The 13,338-nt window shown below is 40.4% G+C and overlaps 2 protein-coding genes across 2 annotated transcripts in view; both read right to left on the bottom strand.

Moving 5' to 3' along the window:
- The window catches only part of ddx43 (DEAD (Asp-Glu-Ala-Asp) box polypeptide 43), a gene marked incomplete in the record, with an annotated part of 9,800 nt that extends 5,256 nt beyond the window's left edge, over positions 1-4,544 (bottom strand). The window contains 5 exon segments of the mRNA XM_035663719.1: positions 559-640; positions 865-1,053; positions 2,305-2,422; positions 3,811-3,866; positions 4,184-4,544. Of these exon segments, the coding sequence (XP_035519612.1) occupies positions 559-640; positions 865-1,053; positions 2,305-2,422; positions 3,811-3,866; positions 4,184-4,508 (770 nt within the window).
- Positions 4,545-4,923: 379 nt separating this feature from the next.
- Positions 4,924-13,338, bottom strand: part of kcnq5a (potassium voltage-gated channel, KQT-like subfamily, member 5a) — a 97,425-nt gene continuing 89,010 nt past the window's right edge. Inside the window, exons 15-17 of the mRNA XM_035663403.1 lie at positions 11,426-11,539; positions 9,916-10,042; positions 4,924-9,611 (exon numbers count right to left, since the gene is read on the bottom strand). Coding sequence (XP_035519296.1) covers positions 8,535-9,611; positions 9,916-10,042; positions 11,426-11,539 — 1,318 coding nt within the window. The 3' untranslated portion in view covers positions 4,924-8,534. The remainder of the gene's footprint in view (positions 9,612-9,915; positions 10,043-11,425; positions 11,540-13,338) is intronic.

A 13,338-nucleotide genomic window follows, 5' to 3' on the forward strand; every position in this document is an offset into this window, starting at 1 on the left:
CGCTAGCCTCTCAATCAAGGCCTCAGTTCACATGGCTTCAGCTTCGAGAACACAGCAGTCCATGAGAGTCCTGATCGGTCCTAAACAGAGTCAACTATACAGGGTCCTGGAAGAATGAAGGGAGAATAGGCAGAGCGTCTCACTCAACGACTTCCTGGAGATTTCCGAGCAGCCGCCTCCCAGAGCCGAATCAGATTAGATTATATTTTTTGGGTAGGCGATCAGCGCATTTGTCAAACCTAGACACGACTTTACTCTGTTCGCCGATACTTCTCACAATCGATGTCATCTCCTTTGCCATAGCCGAAACACTCCCAAGAGTTTCCATGTGCGTGATAACCACCTCAGGCGCGAACACTTCTGCCTCACGCCGATTCAGGGGTCACGGCCGGCACGCTTGATCGGCTTTGGGGGGGAAGCGACTCTCCAGGCTTATGTGCACACACGCACCCATGGACACTTACACATGCGCATATGCAACACACCCCTTTAAAGTAAATTTCGTTGTACCTGTGACAATGACAATAAAGCGATTCCTTCATTCATTCATTCATTTACCTCCATTCAATGACTTCCTCTGCTGTGAGCATGGATACACTCTCTGCCTCAATATAAAACTTCTTCTTCATGGGTGGAAGGTCTGAAGGAAGTTGCAAATATTACAGAAATAGTTTAAAACCATGGACGACGACTTCATTCTTGCAAATAACTAGTCTAATCAATCTAATAACAATAAACAAGAGCAAAGAAAAAGGGAATTCTTATTATTATAGTATTACAGTAGGCCCAAGACAATGAAAACCATATTCATTTTCAAACACTTGTGGACTGCAGTCTATGTAGTAACAATATACGAGCCCTCACCGCTCCACTTGAGTTCCGCATACTTGTCCTTGTTCTCCCGGATGGCGTTCCAGTCTATGGACACATGGGCCGGGGCTGTATTTGCAACCTGTAATTCTGCTGAAGACCATACAGACGCTTTGCTTACTCCCTTATCACCTCTGTAGTCTCCATCAGGACCTCCTCCATAGTCTCCCCCCTTACGGGGTCCTGAGAAACAACAGTATGCAGTATGGAGTAGTAGTAGTATGAGCTGTAGTAAAGTTGTGTAATAAAGTATCAGCAAGTGACAGCAAGTATTTTTGGGACAAAGATCAATATAGAAATAAACAGGCCATAAGCACCATAAGTGTTGATAAAAAGCCACTCTAGTGGCAAATACGCCTAATCAAGTCTTTCCATTAACTCTGTATGCAACCGCACCGCCACAAAAATTGACCTCACGCTGTCTGAACTGAGGCTGGACCAAGATATTGTTTGTTGAGTAGGTAACACCTACACCTCTGTCTCTTGCTGCATGCTGCTGCACACAAACAGGCTGTATCTGTCTGCTCTGTTGACTTTCTTTGTCAGCAGCATGTACAGTCACCAATAACCACAACTTGGGGTTTGAATACTTCTTTTACCCGAAATTCTGTTTTCACAACTGCAGGTGAGCCGCATGTGAAAGAGCCTTATATCGGTTTCTTTCTGTGGAAAGAGATGAGCCACCGGGAATGTACCACTTTTTGAAGATGAGCAACTGATTACAAAATAAAAAAAAGACCTAATTTCTGAAAGAAACATGATTTAACAACATTTCTGACTTCATTAAAACAAGAGGTTAAAATGAAATATCACCCCTAGATTGGTCATATTTGAACTGACCTCTGAAAAGCTGAACTGTCCAAAGAACTGGAGGATGCTATAGTAAAAGTTTCAGTTTGTGTGGCACCGTTAATACTTCTGCAAGGGTCCGACTAGTTGACACCAATAGCAGTGAAATTCAACAATTTACGAGCCAATTTGATACCACGGTAAACAAAACAAAAACCAAATAACAAATCCCATGTACTTTAACATACACACCGATATTAAAAATGTGTAGCATGTAGCCTTCAAATAATACATAAATAGAAACTACTCAACGTACTCTTTTTTTCTTAATATGAATGCAAAACCTTCTTCTTCCTCCTACACGCTCTGCAGGCATAAGCCCTCACATAAACCAAACACATTTCCAACACGTGCCAACACATCTGAGAGGTTGTTAGTTGTCTAGGGCCCTAGATAAATAACCCAAAACATTTTTTAACTTTAACTGATGTATAGCGTTAAATGGGAAGGTTAGGTCCATTCATGGATACAAAAGGAGATAATAATAAAGTGTTAAATGTGACCACATCAGTGGAAAGAGACTCCCGACTGCCAGGAATCATTCTGGGATCAAGATCTACATTTTATATAAAAATGACTTCATACCATTGTAAGATCGAGAGTTGCCATCTGCCAGTAGGTCTTCAATCATCTCCTTGGCTTTCTGCTGGGCAGCAGAGGGCCCAAAGATGACCACCTCACCTTCATAGTCCCCCTTGTTTATCTAAAAAACAGCAGTTAAAAACAGGGAATAATACTAACATTATATACTAACCACAGCCCGTCCATCCAAAACACATCGCTAGAACCTGAACTAGTTGAGTTCTGAAGATGATTTACAGCCATTTTATAGCTTATTTCAGTATTTCTGGTTTCTGGTCTTCATTGAATAGGTCTCGACTCTTTAGACTTTCTGTTTAAATGAAACTGAAATCTCTCTAGTCTTGGGATAGGACTACAGAGCTTTACCAATGTTTCTGATGAATGAAGTTTATGTTGCAAGCAGTTAAGGAAAATTGCAGCCGAAGAAGAACTTTACCAGCACATTGGATGATTGGATTTAACTTAGTCTAAGGCAAAAGCCTGCAGTCTGCTCTCTTGTTCCTTCCTCAGACCCGAGAAAGAACGTCCGTTCTCCAAGTTAGGGATAAAACCCTGATGAGGTGTCAATTATCCAGAACGAATGCCGAGTGGACGCCGTGGAGGCAATTAATTCCTGATTATGGACGCTTCCAAGGTCATTATCTCGCTGATATTGTAGTCACTTGCCAAAGGAATAAAAATTAAGACCATTAATTTATATTTTTTGAAATCAAAATCTACTTTTTCCCTGGTAACACCTGAGGGTTTGACTAACACCCCTCCCATATGCTTTCTATGCAATGGAGAACTACTCCAGTAAATAGGACAAACCTTAGATACAACTTGGCAACGGGAGATATTTCTAGTCGTCTCCGCTCAGAGTCTTTTGGCTCAGCCATGAGCCAGAAAACTAACGCCATGCTAGCAAGATTAGCAAGTTATAACTCTGCACAAGGTTGACAAACAGTAAATATAATGTGACAGTCGGCTTTAACAACAAAACAAAACTATCCCCAAATCGATAAACATTTTAACAAACAAATTATGAAAGAAAGTTTGCTCTCAGCTGCAGCCTAAGTAGTGACTTGAATAGCGAGATATATATATATAAATATATATAATGCCAACAAAATCAATGTACAACTCTATTTAATAAGAAAATTCAGGCGTATGTTTACAGCAGGATGCTTCAACGTTACAGTAAACTACACTATGTAACTTTTTCCTCCACCTTCACAAAAGCACAAACATTATTCCACAACAGCCACACTGACATGTATGGCTGATTAATATTGGCCGATACCAATTATCTTAAAAAGTAAAGTCAGGATTTAATGGACACCCTGCAGCCAATCAGAATAGAGTATTCACGCAGACCATGTCCACATGGCATTAAAAAGGATTTGGGAACAAGAAAACAGTGTGTGTGCAGGCACTTCCCCACATTTAAGTGCATATTATGGCTGCCAAGCACCAGTTATTTGTTTCTGAATGTGCCCTACTAACTTAGTTTGACACTAGTCCACTTGCCTTGATTCTTGCGCCACTGCTCTCTTGAAGTTCACGAATTTTGGCTCCTCCACGACCTTAAACAGGATTAAAAAAAGTACTAAAGACACACAAAATACCATCATCGCCTGGTTACACAGTGGAAACACACGTACTATAAGCTAATGCTGTGTGTACAGGACATACCCACACACTAGATAACATAAACATCTTATGGACGGCAGCATGGAGGATAGACGTGAAGCTATCAAACCAAGCTAACATATTTTGTTGATTTAACTTTAGAACAACTACCCAATTAACAGCGTCGTCACATTAAACGTAGGTTTAACTAAGTCTGCAAAGTGTTAGTAGCTTAGTCTTCGAAACTGAAGTTAGTGCTCTAGAAACCTACCTATTACCCTCCCAACTGAAGCATTTTCCACAGTGAAAGTCACAGGCGGGGAAGAGTCTGAGTCTTCATCGCCAAAGGTCCGTCGTCCCGTGCTCCGGGGAAACGTACGGCCTTCGCCCGCACCTCTCCGGCTTTTGAACTCCAATTCCTCGCCGCTACGATCAGCTCTGCCCCCTCTTGCGCCTCCAAACGTGGTTCTGTTTCTCACGCCGAAAAATACATTTTCCCTTTGGCGGTCATCACATGGCAATCTCCATTCCGTCGGAGCTGATTTAGTAGTAGGCTTAGGGATAGCAACTTCGTCTTCCTCTTCCCAGTCAGACATTTTAAATTTGGCTCCCCTCCTACCAGCTAGCTGACCCTAACCGCAATTAACTGTCGAGCTGTCGATCAAGACTATGTCGCATTCACTTCCTCCCTGTAAACTCAGACTTTCAAATTTAATTTTTAAAATATTTTGATTGATATTGTTTTCATGAATATGGCATGTAACTTAATTAATAAAAATGTAACATTCTAAATCTACCATAAAAAGGTGGCGACATTTGCCAAATTCAACACTTAGATACCATTATTTAATAGAATACCATACTTTTTACATTCATTATCCATCACCCTGAACATATAAAATCCTAATTTTAAAAAGGCAACACGACAGTCTGTGATCTTTTTATGCCAAACTAACTTTGGCCTTGACATTTAAATTGCTAATAAAAAAAAACCCACAAAAACCAAAACGCTTTAGTTAATCTGTACTTTATTAATGAATAATAAAATTATTTTTTGCATTTCTCATCCAGAGAACATAATGTGCACTTTAATAAATTAATTTCAAAGAAAAATAATAATGTTAACATTATCAAGCTTTAAGGCCAGTTGTGTAATAAATTACTGTTCAAGCAGTAGAGAAATGGTATTATTAGCTATCCAAGCCTTAAAGTCTGTGGCTAAAGCTACATGACTTAAGTGAACTGGATGCCTAACCCAAAATGAGCAATTTGATTTCAACTACAGTATGCTATGGGTTGTCGGTAAGACCTTCATAGCCCTGTGAAAAATTTCCATGTACAGGAAAGGCACCCTGAAGCAATTTACAGATTGCGAAAAATAGCATGTTTAATGAGGGGAATAATCCACCCAATGTCCCATGGGCTTTCCTCATTATTCAGTTTTTGTTCGATGTCTTGCTCCAAAGTAATTAACTGTTTTGACTGGCCTCTTTTCATATGTAGAAAAACTCAATCAATAACTACAAATATATTCCAATATTAAGCATTAAACTACCATGTCACATTTTCAGGCTCCTCAAACTCACCATTAACAACTGTGCTTTCATTACGATAATACATGTCATCATACCACAACAACTCCTGCATGGGCTGTAGAATATTTCAAATAGTGTTTACAATTGTCATTTGTTAGAGGATAATACTTGTTATAGGCTACTACAGAGTGTTAATTTGCTAATCAATGCACTTACTCACCATTCAAAACAAAGGGAATATAACTGGAAAATAGTGATGAATAAAGGTTGTCATTAACACATTAAAATACATTTTTAAGACAGCTGTGACTGAATACTCTTTAAGATGTAAACATGCAAAAAAACAAATCACAATGGCTAACACAAATTAAGATTGGTGACACAGTATTGTGCATAATTCTCATCCAAGAGCAGTCAATCCATCTACAAGCAGGATGGTAATGAAAACAATTCTATCAAGTTAGGACAGTGTCATTTAAGAGCCTTGCAACACACCAATTTTTATAATACTGCCAGAGAAAGCGTATAACTTCTCGATCTGAATATGGACTTAATGCTCCAAACTATAAATGTGTCCACTTGAGTATTCTTAAAGATTATTACAACAACCATGAATGGTTAAATATTGTAATTTTGACTGATGTGGTGATGAGGAATTGCATGCACATTCAAAATCCTGGTAAATTATACATGATTTTTGGGGAGGCAGCAAGAGAGGTTAAAAAGGCCATACATAAGACATTTTAGTCTCAGTCTCAGATGAGATTGAGTTGCCAATGTTTCCTTAAGCACATTGCTCTGGATAAGAGCATCAGCTGAATGCTGAAAGTCACAGAAAATATCAATTAGGCTTTTGTATTGAGATTACAGGGCACTCTTTTCTCATCTTTTCCCCTCTCTCTCCTATTTAATTACATGAACATGTTATATTTTTGACAGTGTCAACAGCAGAATGGACACATAGATAAAGTAAGAACATGCATACAACAATGCATGTACAGTATCTCGTTATTATGGGTTCCTCGGGTGAATCCAAGCTAATCTGCTATGTTATAAATTGAGTCTATGCATTGCACATTTCACCCTGTAACACCACACTACACCTAGGGTTGGGAATAAGGTCAGTCCAGCAACCTTCAATCATTATTAATACACATGGTGCAACCAGCACCCAGTGAAAAGATAGGGTTTGTCAAAAAACATTAAATGACCGAATTATATTTGTCATAAAATTTTACAGTAAGTATCCATATAACTACTTTGAAATTAGTTCAAATTAGATTACTTCCTTTTTGTTAAAGGTTTGGAGGAAACATTACTTTAACATGCAGAAGGACATACAGGCCATCATTAAGTGTGTGACTACTCTTGACTTTAAGTATTGCAACAGCTTAGGCATGCAGCATCTCATGCTTGGCTGGACAAGCCTACTGCGATTCAGCATTCAGACCTTTAACCATCAACATATACAAAGAGTGGGACACTTGCTGAAAGGCCATTTTTCCAATTATTTTTTCTGCACCCAAAATCACTGACAACTCGCTGATGAAACTAAGCAATCATATAAAGATTAAAGAAGCAACAAGAAACTTTCATTTTGTGTTGATTGTGGCAGCCCCTGTGGACAGAAGTAGTAGTGTTTCCACAGTCTCGTTTCATTTATTTCAAGGGGAATAAGACTGATTCCGACCTGGTGGCAGGCATAAAGAATAATCATATGGAAATGGCCAATCTTCTTGCTGATGGTCTCGTTTGCTTGTGTAGGTAATATAGAGGCATCAGTATGAAATTTAGACTGTTTCATAATGGGTTACAAACTCCTTGTAGTAGGTTAAACTATTGTTTCTGTGCTTGTAAACAGTACATGCTAAGTATTAACTTTTTTTTATAACTCTATAGCTATTCCAATTACACCAGGCCTCACCCATTATTCTCCTTTTATAATTTTTTTTGGAAACAGTCCATGCAGTGATATATATGAAAGCATAAGTAAAAGATGACATTGTACATTGCCAAAGACCGACATTGAATGAGGAGAGTGAGTGACTCTCCCTTTCTCTCAAGAAAGTCTCTGAATACTAGCACTTGTATGAAAAATTAAACCATTAGTCAGTCTCAGCTCTTTGTCAAGTTCGCTCTTCTCAAAGTACACGGTGATTGTGGCAGTTGTATGTGTCAGTGTGTTTTTGTGTGTGTCACAGAGTGTGTATGTACCTGTTTGTACTGGTTTCACCACATGTTAAGAAGTGGTTGACCTATAGTTTCCAGTGGCTGGTTTGAGGTTCAACAACCCTTGACTTTTGTAGCTTGCAACTATTTTTTTTTCTGATTTTATTCACTCATTTATTTGTTGAGGTTGGCACAAGTCAAAAGAGCCAATAGCAATACCTTTTAATTTCTACAATAAAAAGTTAGACTCCTGCTTATTTCAGTGATGAGCCCAAACTTGGGTCTTTGGTTTGGGTTTAGGTTCTGACTAAGTTCAAATGTTGGCCTGCTGGAAATTCCTTTGAAAAGAAAGTTAACATCGCTCACAGTTATTTTTGTGATAAACTAAATTGTTGAATTTGCTTCTACACTCCGATGTCTATTAAGAAGGTGTTAGACTGCAGGCTCTGATATCTAGTTAACATTCTTTACTTGTTCTTTATTTCAAACAAACCTATTGTATTAATATATGATCTTTAAAAAATTACCATTTTTGTATAAAGTAAAAACAAATCTGAATATCTTTAGACAAAGACCAAAGCAAATTCTCTTAAAGAAAGGTTATTTGTGTATTGTTTTGTGTATTTTGTCTTATATGAAAGACCACCTTCATACATATTTTATACGTCATTATACTTTTGATTTCTTTTATGATTTTTTTGGTAGTTTTAGTACACCATAGAAATTATATATCATAATAAAACCTGTATGAAAGTGGACTTCATCATGTTAGACAAAATCTAAAAACATTGTATGTCCATATACAAGGCATTGATTGGACATTTGCAACATAATCTGTATAGTGTCCTGTAAAAATACTTAAAAAGTGGCTTTCCCAACAATGGTGTGTACATACAGTATGTGAGCGTGTATGTGTGGTTATGCCAGCTGTATGTGTGGAGGCTGACTGAGAAACTCTGAGTTTCCCTTAGGGTGAGGCGCAGCCTCCTCCACAGACTGTAGAAGGTCTGAGGGGTCACCAGGTCCCTGGGACAGGAAGTCAAAATGTTCATCTGCTGGCTCTAGTTTGCACTCACTAATGAAGAGTTCTGCTCCGTCCCAGGTGCTAAGGTCACCGTGGGCATTGCCACGTTCGCTACTGTTGCTGCTGCTGCTGTTGTTGAGTGCTGAGGAGAGACCAGGAGCCCGGTTGGTCGAAGGCTGGCTGAGATTGTGCACGGAGAGCGATTTTCCTAGACTGCCTTCCCAGCCTGAAGGTGTCCCATCTGGGCTAGATGAGAGCAGCAGCAGGGGGTTAACCTCCATGCTCATATGCCTCCTCCAGACCCCCTCAGATTTCAAGCCAGGCTTCTCCCGTAGCTGCACCCTTTCCTGAGCAGGACCTGCCTCACTGTCCCCTTCTTGGTCAGCATCTACACTGGATCCAACAACAACAGAGGGGCCCAGGCTCTCCTCATCCTCTGCCACTCCAGCTGTCATATCATCTGGGATAGGGTCAGCGGGGCATCGGAGGTGGACCATAGGGGGCAACCGGAGGGTAAAACCCCCTGTTGAGGAAGGTGGGGGCGGCAGGTCAGGGAAGTGTGCTCTCTTGGAGGTACAATTGGGGGTGACCAACGTTGGGTAGGGGCTATCAGGAGGAAGCAGTGGTGATGGGGACAGTGAAGCTGTGGACGGGGGGTAGGATGGAGGTGCTGAGTCTGGGGGACCGTCATCATCAGCAGGTGCCAGAATGAGTCGCAGGCCTCTCGGGTTGGCACTAAGAGAACGGCGTAAGCGCCTGTTGTTATCTCCTCCGCCTCCAACCAGATCGCCTCCCTGGGGAGAGGGGAGATCCCTGCCGATGATGGACGTCTGGTAGTCTGAGTTGTGGTGCTGGTGGTTGTCCAGCTCGAACAGGGGCAGGGAGGACAGGGTGAGTGCTGAGGGGCCTTTCTGTAGGACTTGGCGGTAAACGTCCAGCAAAGAGTCCAACTTTGATTCAATAGAAGTTACCTGAGACCAAGAGAAATGAATAAGAGTGTGAGAGCATGGAGGGAGGCAAGACAGGAAGCAAGAGAGAGAAACTTAAGAAGGAATGTTAAGCAATTTATGACCTCAGTCCTTTTCCCGTAACATTGATTTGTTGTTTCCAAAACAGATGTTAGACTAACGCTAACCTCAGAAAGTGAGTTTTGTAAACCAGAGATGTCCTGAGTCACCGGTATTGATCAACAGCCCAGATCAGCTCCTTGCGTCTTAACATGGGGCAATACAATCTTGCACATTCATTTTCAAAGAATAGTCTTTCCTGACTCACCTGTCTCTCCACCTTACACACCCGTCCCAGCATGCTCATGCCCTCCAGAGAATCTCCATCTGGGTGCAGTTTGTCCCTCATTTTCTTATCCACAGGAATTTGGCCTTTTCCAAGAATCTGATCCACCCTGATACACACACACATACACTGGTGTTAACATGTTAGAAAATGATGGTATTGTAATATAAGTAGACACTGGAGCTTCATTTCAGGTTATCCCAAGTAAGGCAACAAACCTAAAGCAGCAGTAGGATGTTAAGATTAGGGTTAGTAAAACACACCACACACATGACATGGCTGTATCAGTGCTCTCAAATGAAAACACTGTATCTCCAAAATTGTCAGTTTTCAGGAAACAAGAAAAACAGCATTTTCAGATTGGATTTCATGCAGTATGTAGTTTGCATTGAGTTCACAGGCTCTTGAACTTTAGGTTTAAAAATTTTCAATGTATAAAATTTCATAAATGAAAACCAACATGCACCCAATAGAAATCCCATGTTCAATGACAATATGAGCTGTATAGCTTTACAAATACAGTATGTACAAAGCAAATATCATATTGTTGCTGTTACGTGAAAACCTGCTATCTCAAGCTTGACAATGCGTTTGTGAGTATAAATAAATTAGTCAGACAGTTTTAGTTTTACGCAGAAAATGCTTACACAATCCTTGCAGTTGAAAAACACCAATACTGACGATACACAGTTATTACACAACAACACTGAGCAGTGTGGAAGTACATCACCGGCTATTTATTTCATTAATTTCACTTTCCATTCCAAGAAGAAGCAGGAAGCATACATATATATTTTCTTTATGTTTTAAGACATTTAAATACATTGATGCTAAATGCAGTGCTGCATTCAAATGACTAGCGAATCTGTAGCCAGATTAATGTTGTAATAATGCTGTAATAATGTTGAATTAGTGAAGTTAATAAAGTTTGTTTAATACTAACATGCATCTAACAAGGAGAGGCCAGCACTCAGAAAATACCACACAAATTATTTTGTTTTATCTGCCACAAAAATCTATGAATTAATTGGAAAACAACAGCACACAAGTTAGCAACATTTACACACAAAAGCATTTCCCCTTTCTGGTGAAGGGAAAAGGGAACTATGGAACTATGGATGGGATCTAATGTAGCAATAGGCATAATATTTTTGGGCTTGTGTGTGTGTAATGACACATTTTCAAAGATGTGTGTCAAATCTGGTTAATTAAAACTTCACCAAGTAGGAGTTAGAATAAAAGTGTGTTAGGGTAATACTTATATATGCCTTTCACTTTCAAAATCCTGTTTGTGTGACTGTCTAGTAGTTATTGCACTAATGCAAACTACAACCATCTGGTACCATAAGAAAGTTAATACAAATGTTGCATTTCACGTTTCACGATCAGTCAGGTACTTCTGGGGACTGCAAGGGACCCTAATGTTCACCGTAGGGGCAACTAATCGGATTCTACTGTAGGTAAAAATCAAATTAAGTGAAATAAAAGTAACCCTGAGTCAGGGAGCTTCTTCCTGTTGTTGCTGTAATAATAGTGCAGGGCAGGAGAGGACATGTTCCTGGGTCGGCTACTCAAGCTGGGACCAGAGCGTGCTGCACTGGCCACTCTGGAGACAGGAGAAAGACTGGGTCAGATACATTTCTCTCTCTCTCTCTCTGGGTTTTGGGCCCACCAGCTTTGGAAAAAAAAACCCTCTCCCGAGGAACCAGAAACAGGCTGAACCCACCCAACCCCACCAAAAAACCCAAAAGCAACGCACACCCACCAACCCCACCACCACACACCAACACACCCAACCCACACCAACCCAAACCACAACCACCACACAAACAACCCCAACCAACACAAAACCAAACCCAACCCACCAAACCACCCCACCAGAAAACCCCCAACCACGTGTTTTTTTCCCAAAAACATAAAAAAAACCCCTTGGTGTTGTCTATGTGGGGGCGTAAAAAATTATTGTCCCTTAAGCACAGTGTTTCAGGGGATTTTTGGTCATTAGGGATTTCCCACCCCAAGACCGCCTTTTTTCCCCCTCCCCTCACCGGGCCACCAAAAAACAAAACCACCCAAACCCAACCCACCCAACCCCCAAACCAAAACCAAGAACCCAAAACAAAAACCCAAAACAAAAACCAAACCCAACCCACCCAAACCAAACCCACCAAAACACCCACCAAAACCCCAAAACCCCTCCCACGCCCCGTTCCCTCTTTTTTTTTTCTTTCTCTTCTGGTCCTTTGTTTTTTTTTTTACTTTTTCTCGCCTTCCACCCCCCGCACACCCAACAAACAACCACAAACAAACCGCCACCCCCCAACGCCGAAACACCCAAACGCCTCCGCCAACAAAACTTTCGGCCTTTCCCGCCAGGTAAGGTTATTAAATCCCTCTAAAATTTTGGCATTTCTTTGACATTTTTTGATTTTGGAAAAAACCAATTGGCTCCAAAAAAAAAAAAAAAGAGCATTCTTAACCCCCCCAAAAAAAACAAAAGTTAAATAAAATACAATAAACATTGGGAAGACCAAAACTCCCGGCCTCGCGGCCGGCACAAAAATGGGATGTTTACCAAGAGAGGTGGTGAGCATGGAGGATCGGAAAAGACAGGGGTGGGGTAAACTGGATCGAGGAAGTGCAGAAGAAATGCCGAACAGCGGTGGTGCATTTGGAGACGAGCTTATAAGGAACTAGGGTGCAAAATGGAGAATCCACATTCGGGTTATATTTTTGGGGTTACAAGCTGATAAAACAAACAGATAAAACACAGTATGCAAGAACATTTTTGTTCTATATAATTCATTGTTGCATTCGATTGCTGTAATTTTGAAAAAAGTAAAAAACACCTCTGTACCCTTGGATCATCCATCAGTGATTGAAGAGGCAATGTGCGTAATCATTCGATTCATGACTAAGTATGCGTCTATATTGATTCATTGGAATCCGTATTATGGATATTGTATCGGTGATTGTACGTATCATAAAGAAATTTATTGTGAAGTATGGGTGGGGGCCTCTGGTGTGGATTCCCCACCCCTTGATTAAGTGTATTTCTCAAGTGCCGGAAACAAGTTAGAGGACAATTAGTTATCAACAGAAACTTAAACACACAAAAAAATAACCCAAAACATGATTATTAATTTCCGGATAAATTTTAAAGGCGTGTAGACATATTCTCCAGTGTGCAGCTCTCACGTTAGGGATTTTGCTCATTTTTCTCTTAATTATCTGCATAGTTGTTTTCAGTTGAAATATCTTTGTTTGTGTTGTTGTATCTCTTCTTTTTGAGCCTTGGTTCAGGCCATAGGTAACGTTGTTAACTGCAGTGTACTTCGGTAACACAAAATATCGCAGCTGCATTAAAACCTGAATCAAATCCACGTGGCCGGGCGCAGACGGGGG

Source organism: Morone saxatilis, unplaced genomic scaffold, assembly GCF_004916995.1.
Source record: "Morone saxatilis isolate NCDOM2014 unplaced genomic scaffold, NCSU_SB_2.0 Contig19, whole genome shotgun sequence".
In the NCBI taxonomy this organism is placed as follows: Eukaryota; Metazoa; Chordata; class Actinopteri; family Moronidae; genus Morone; species Morone saxatilis.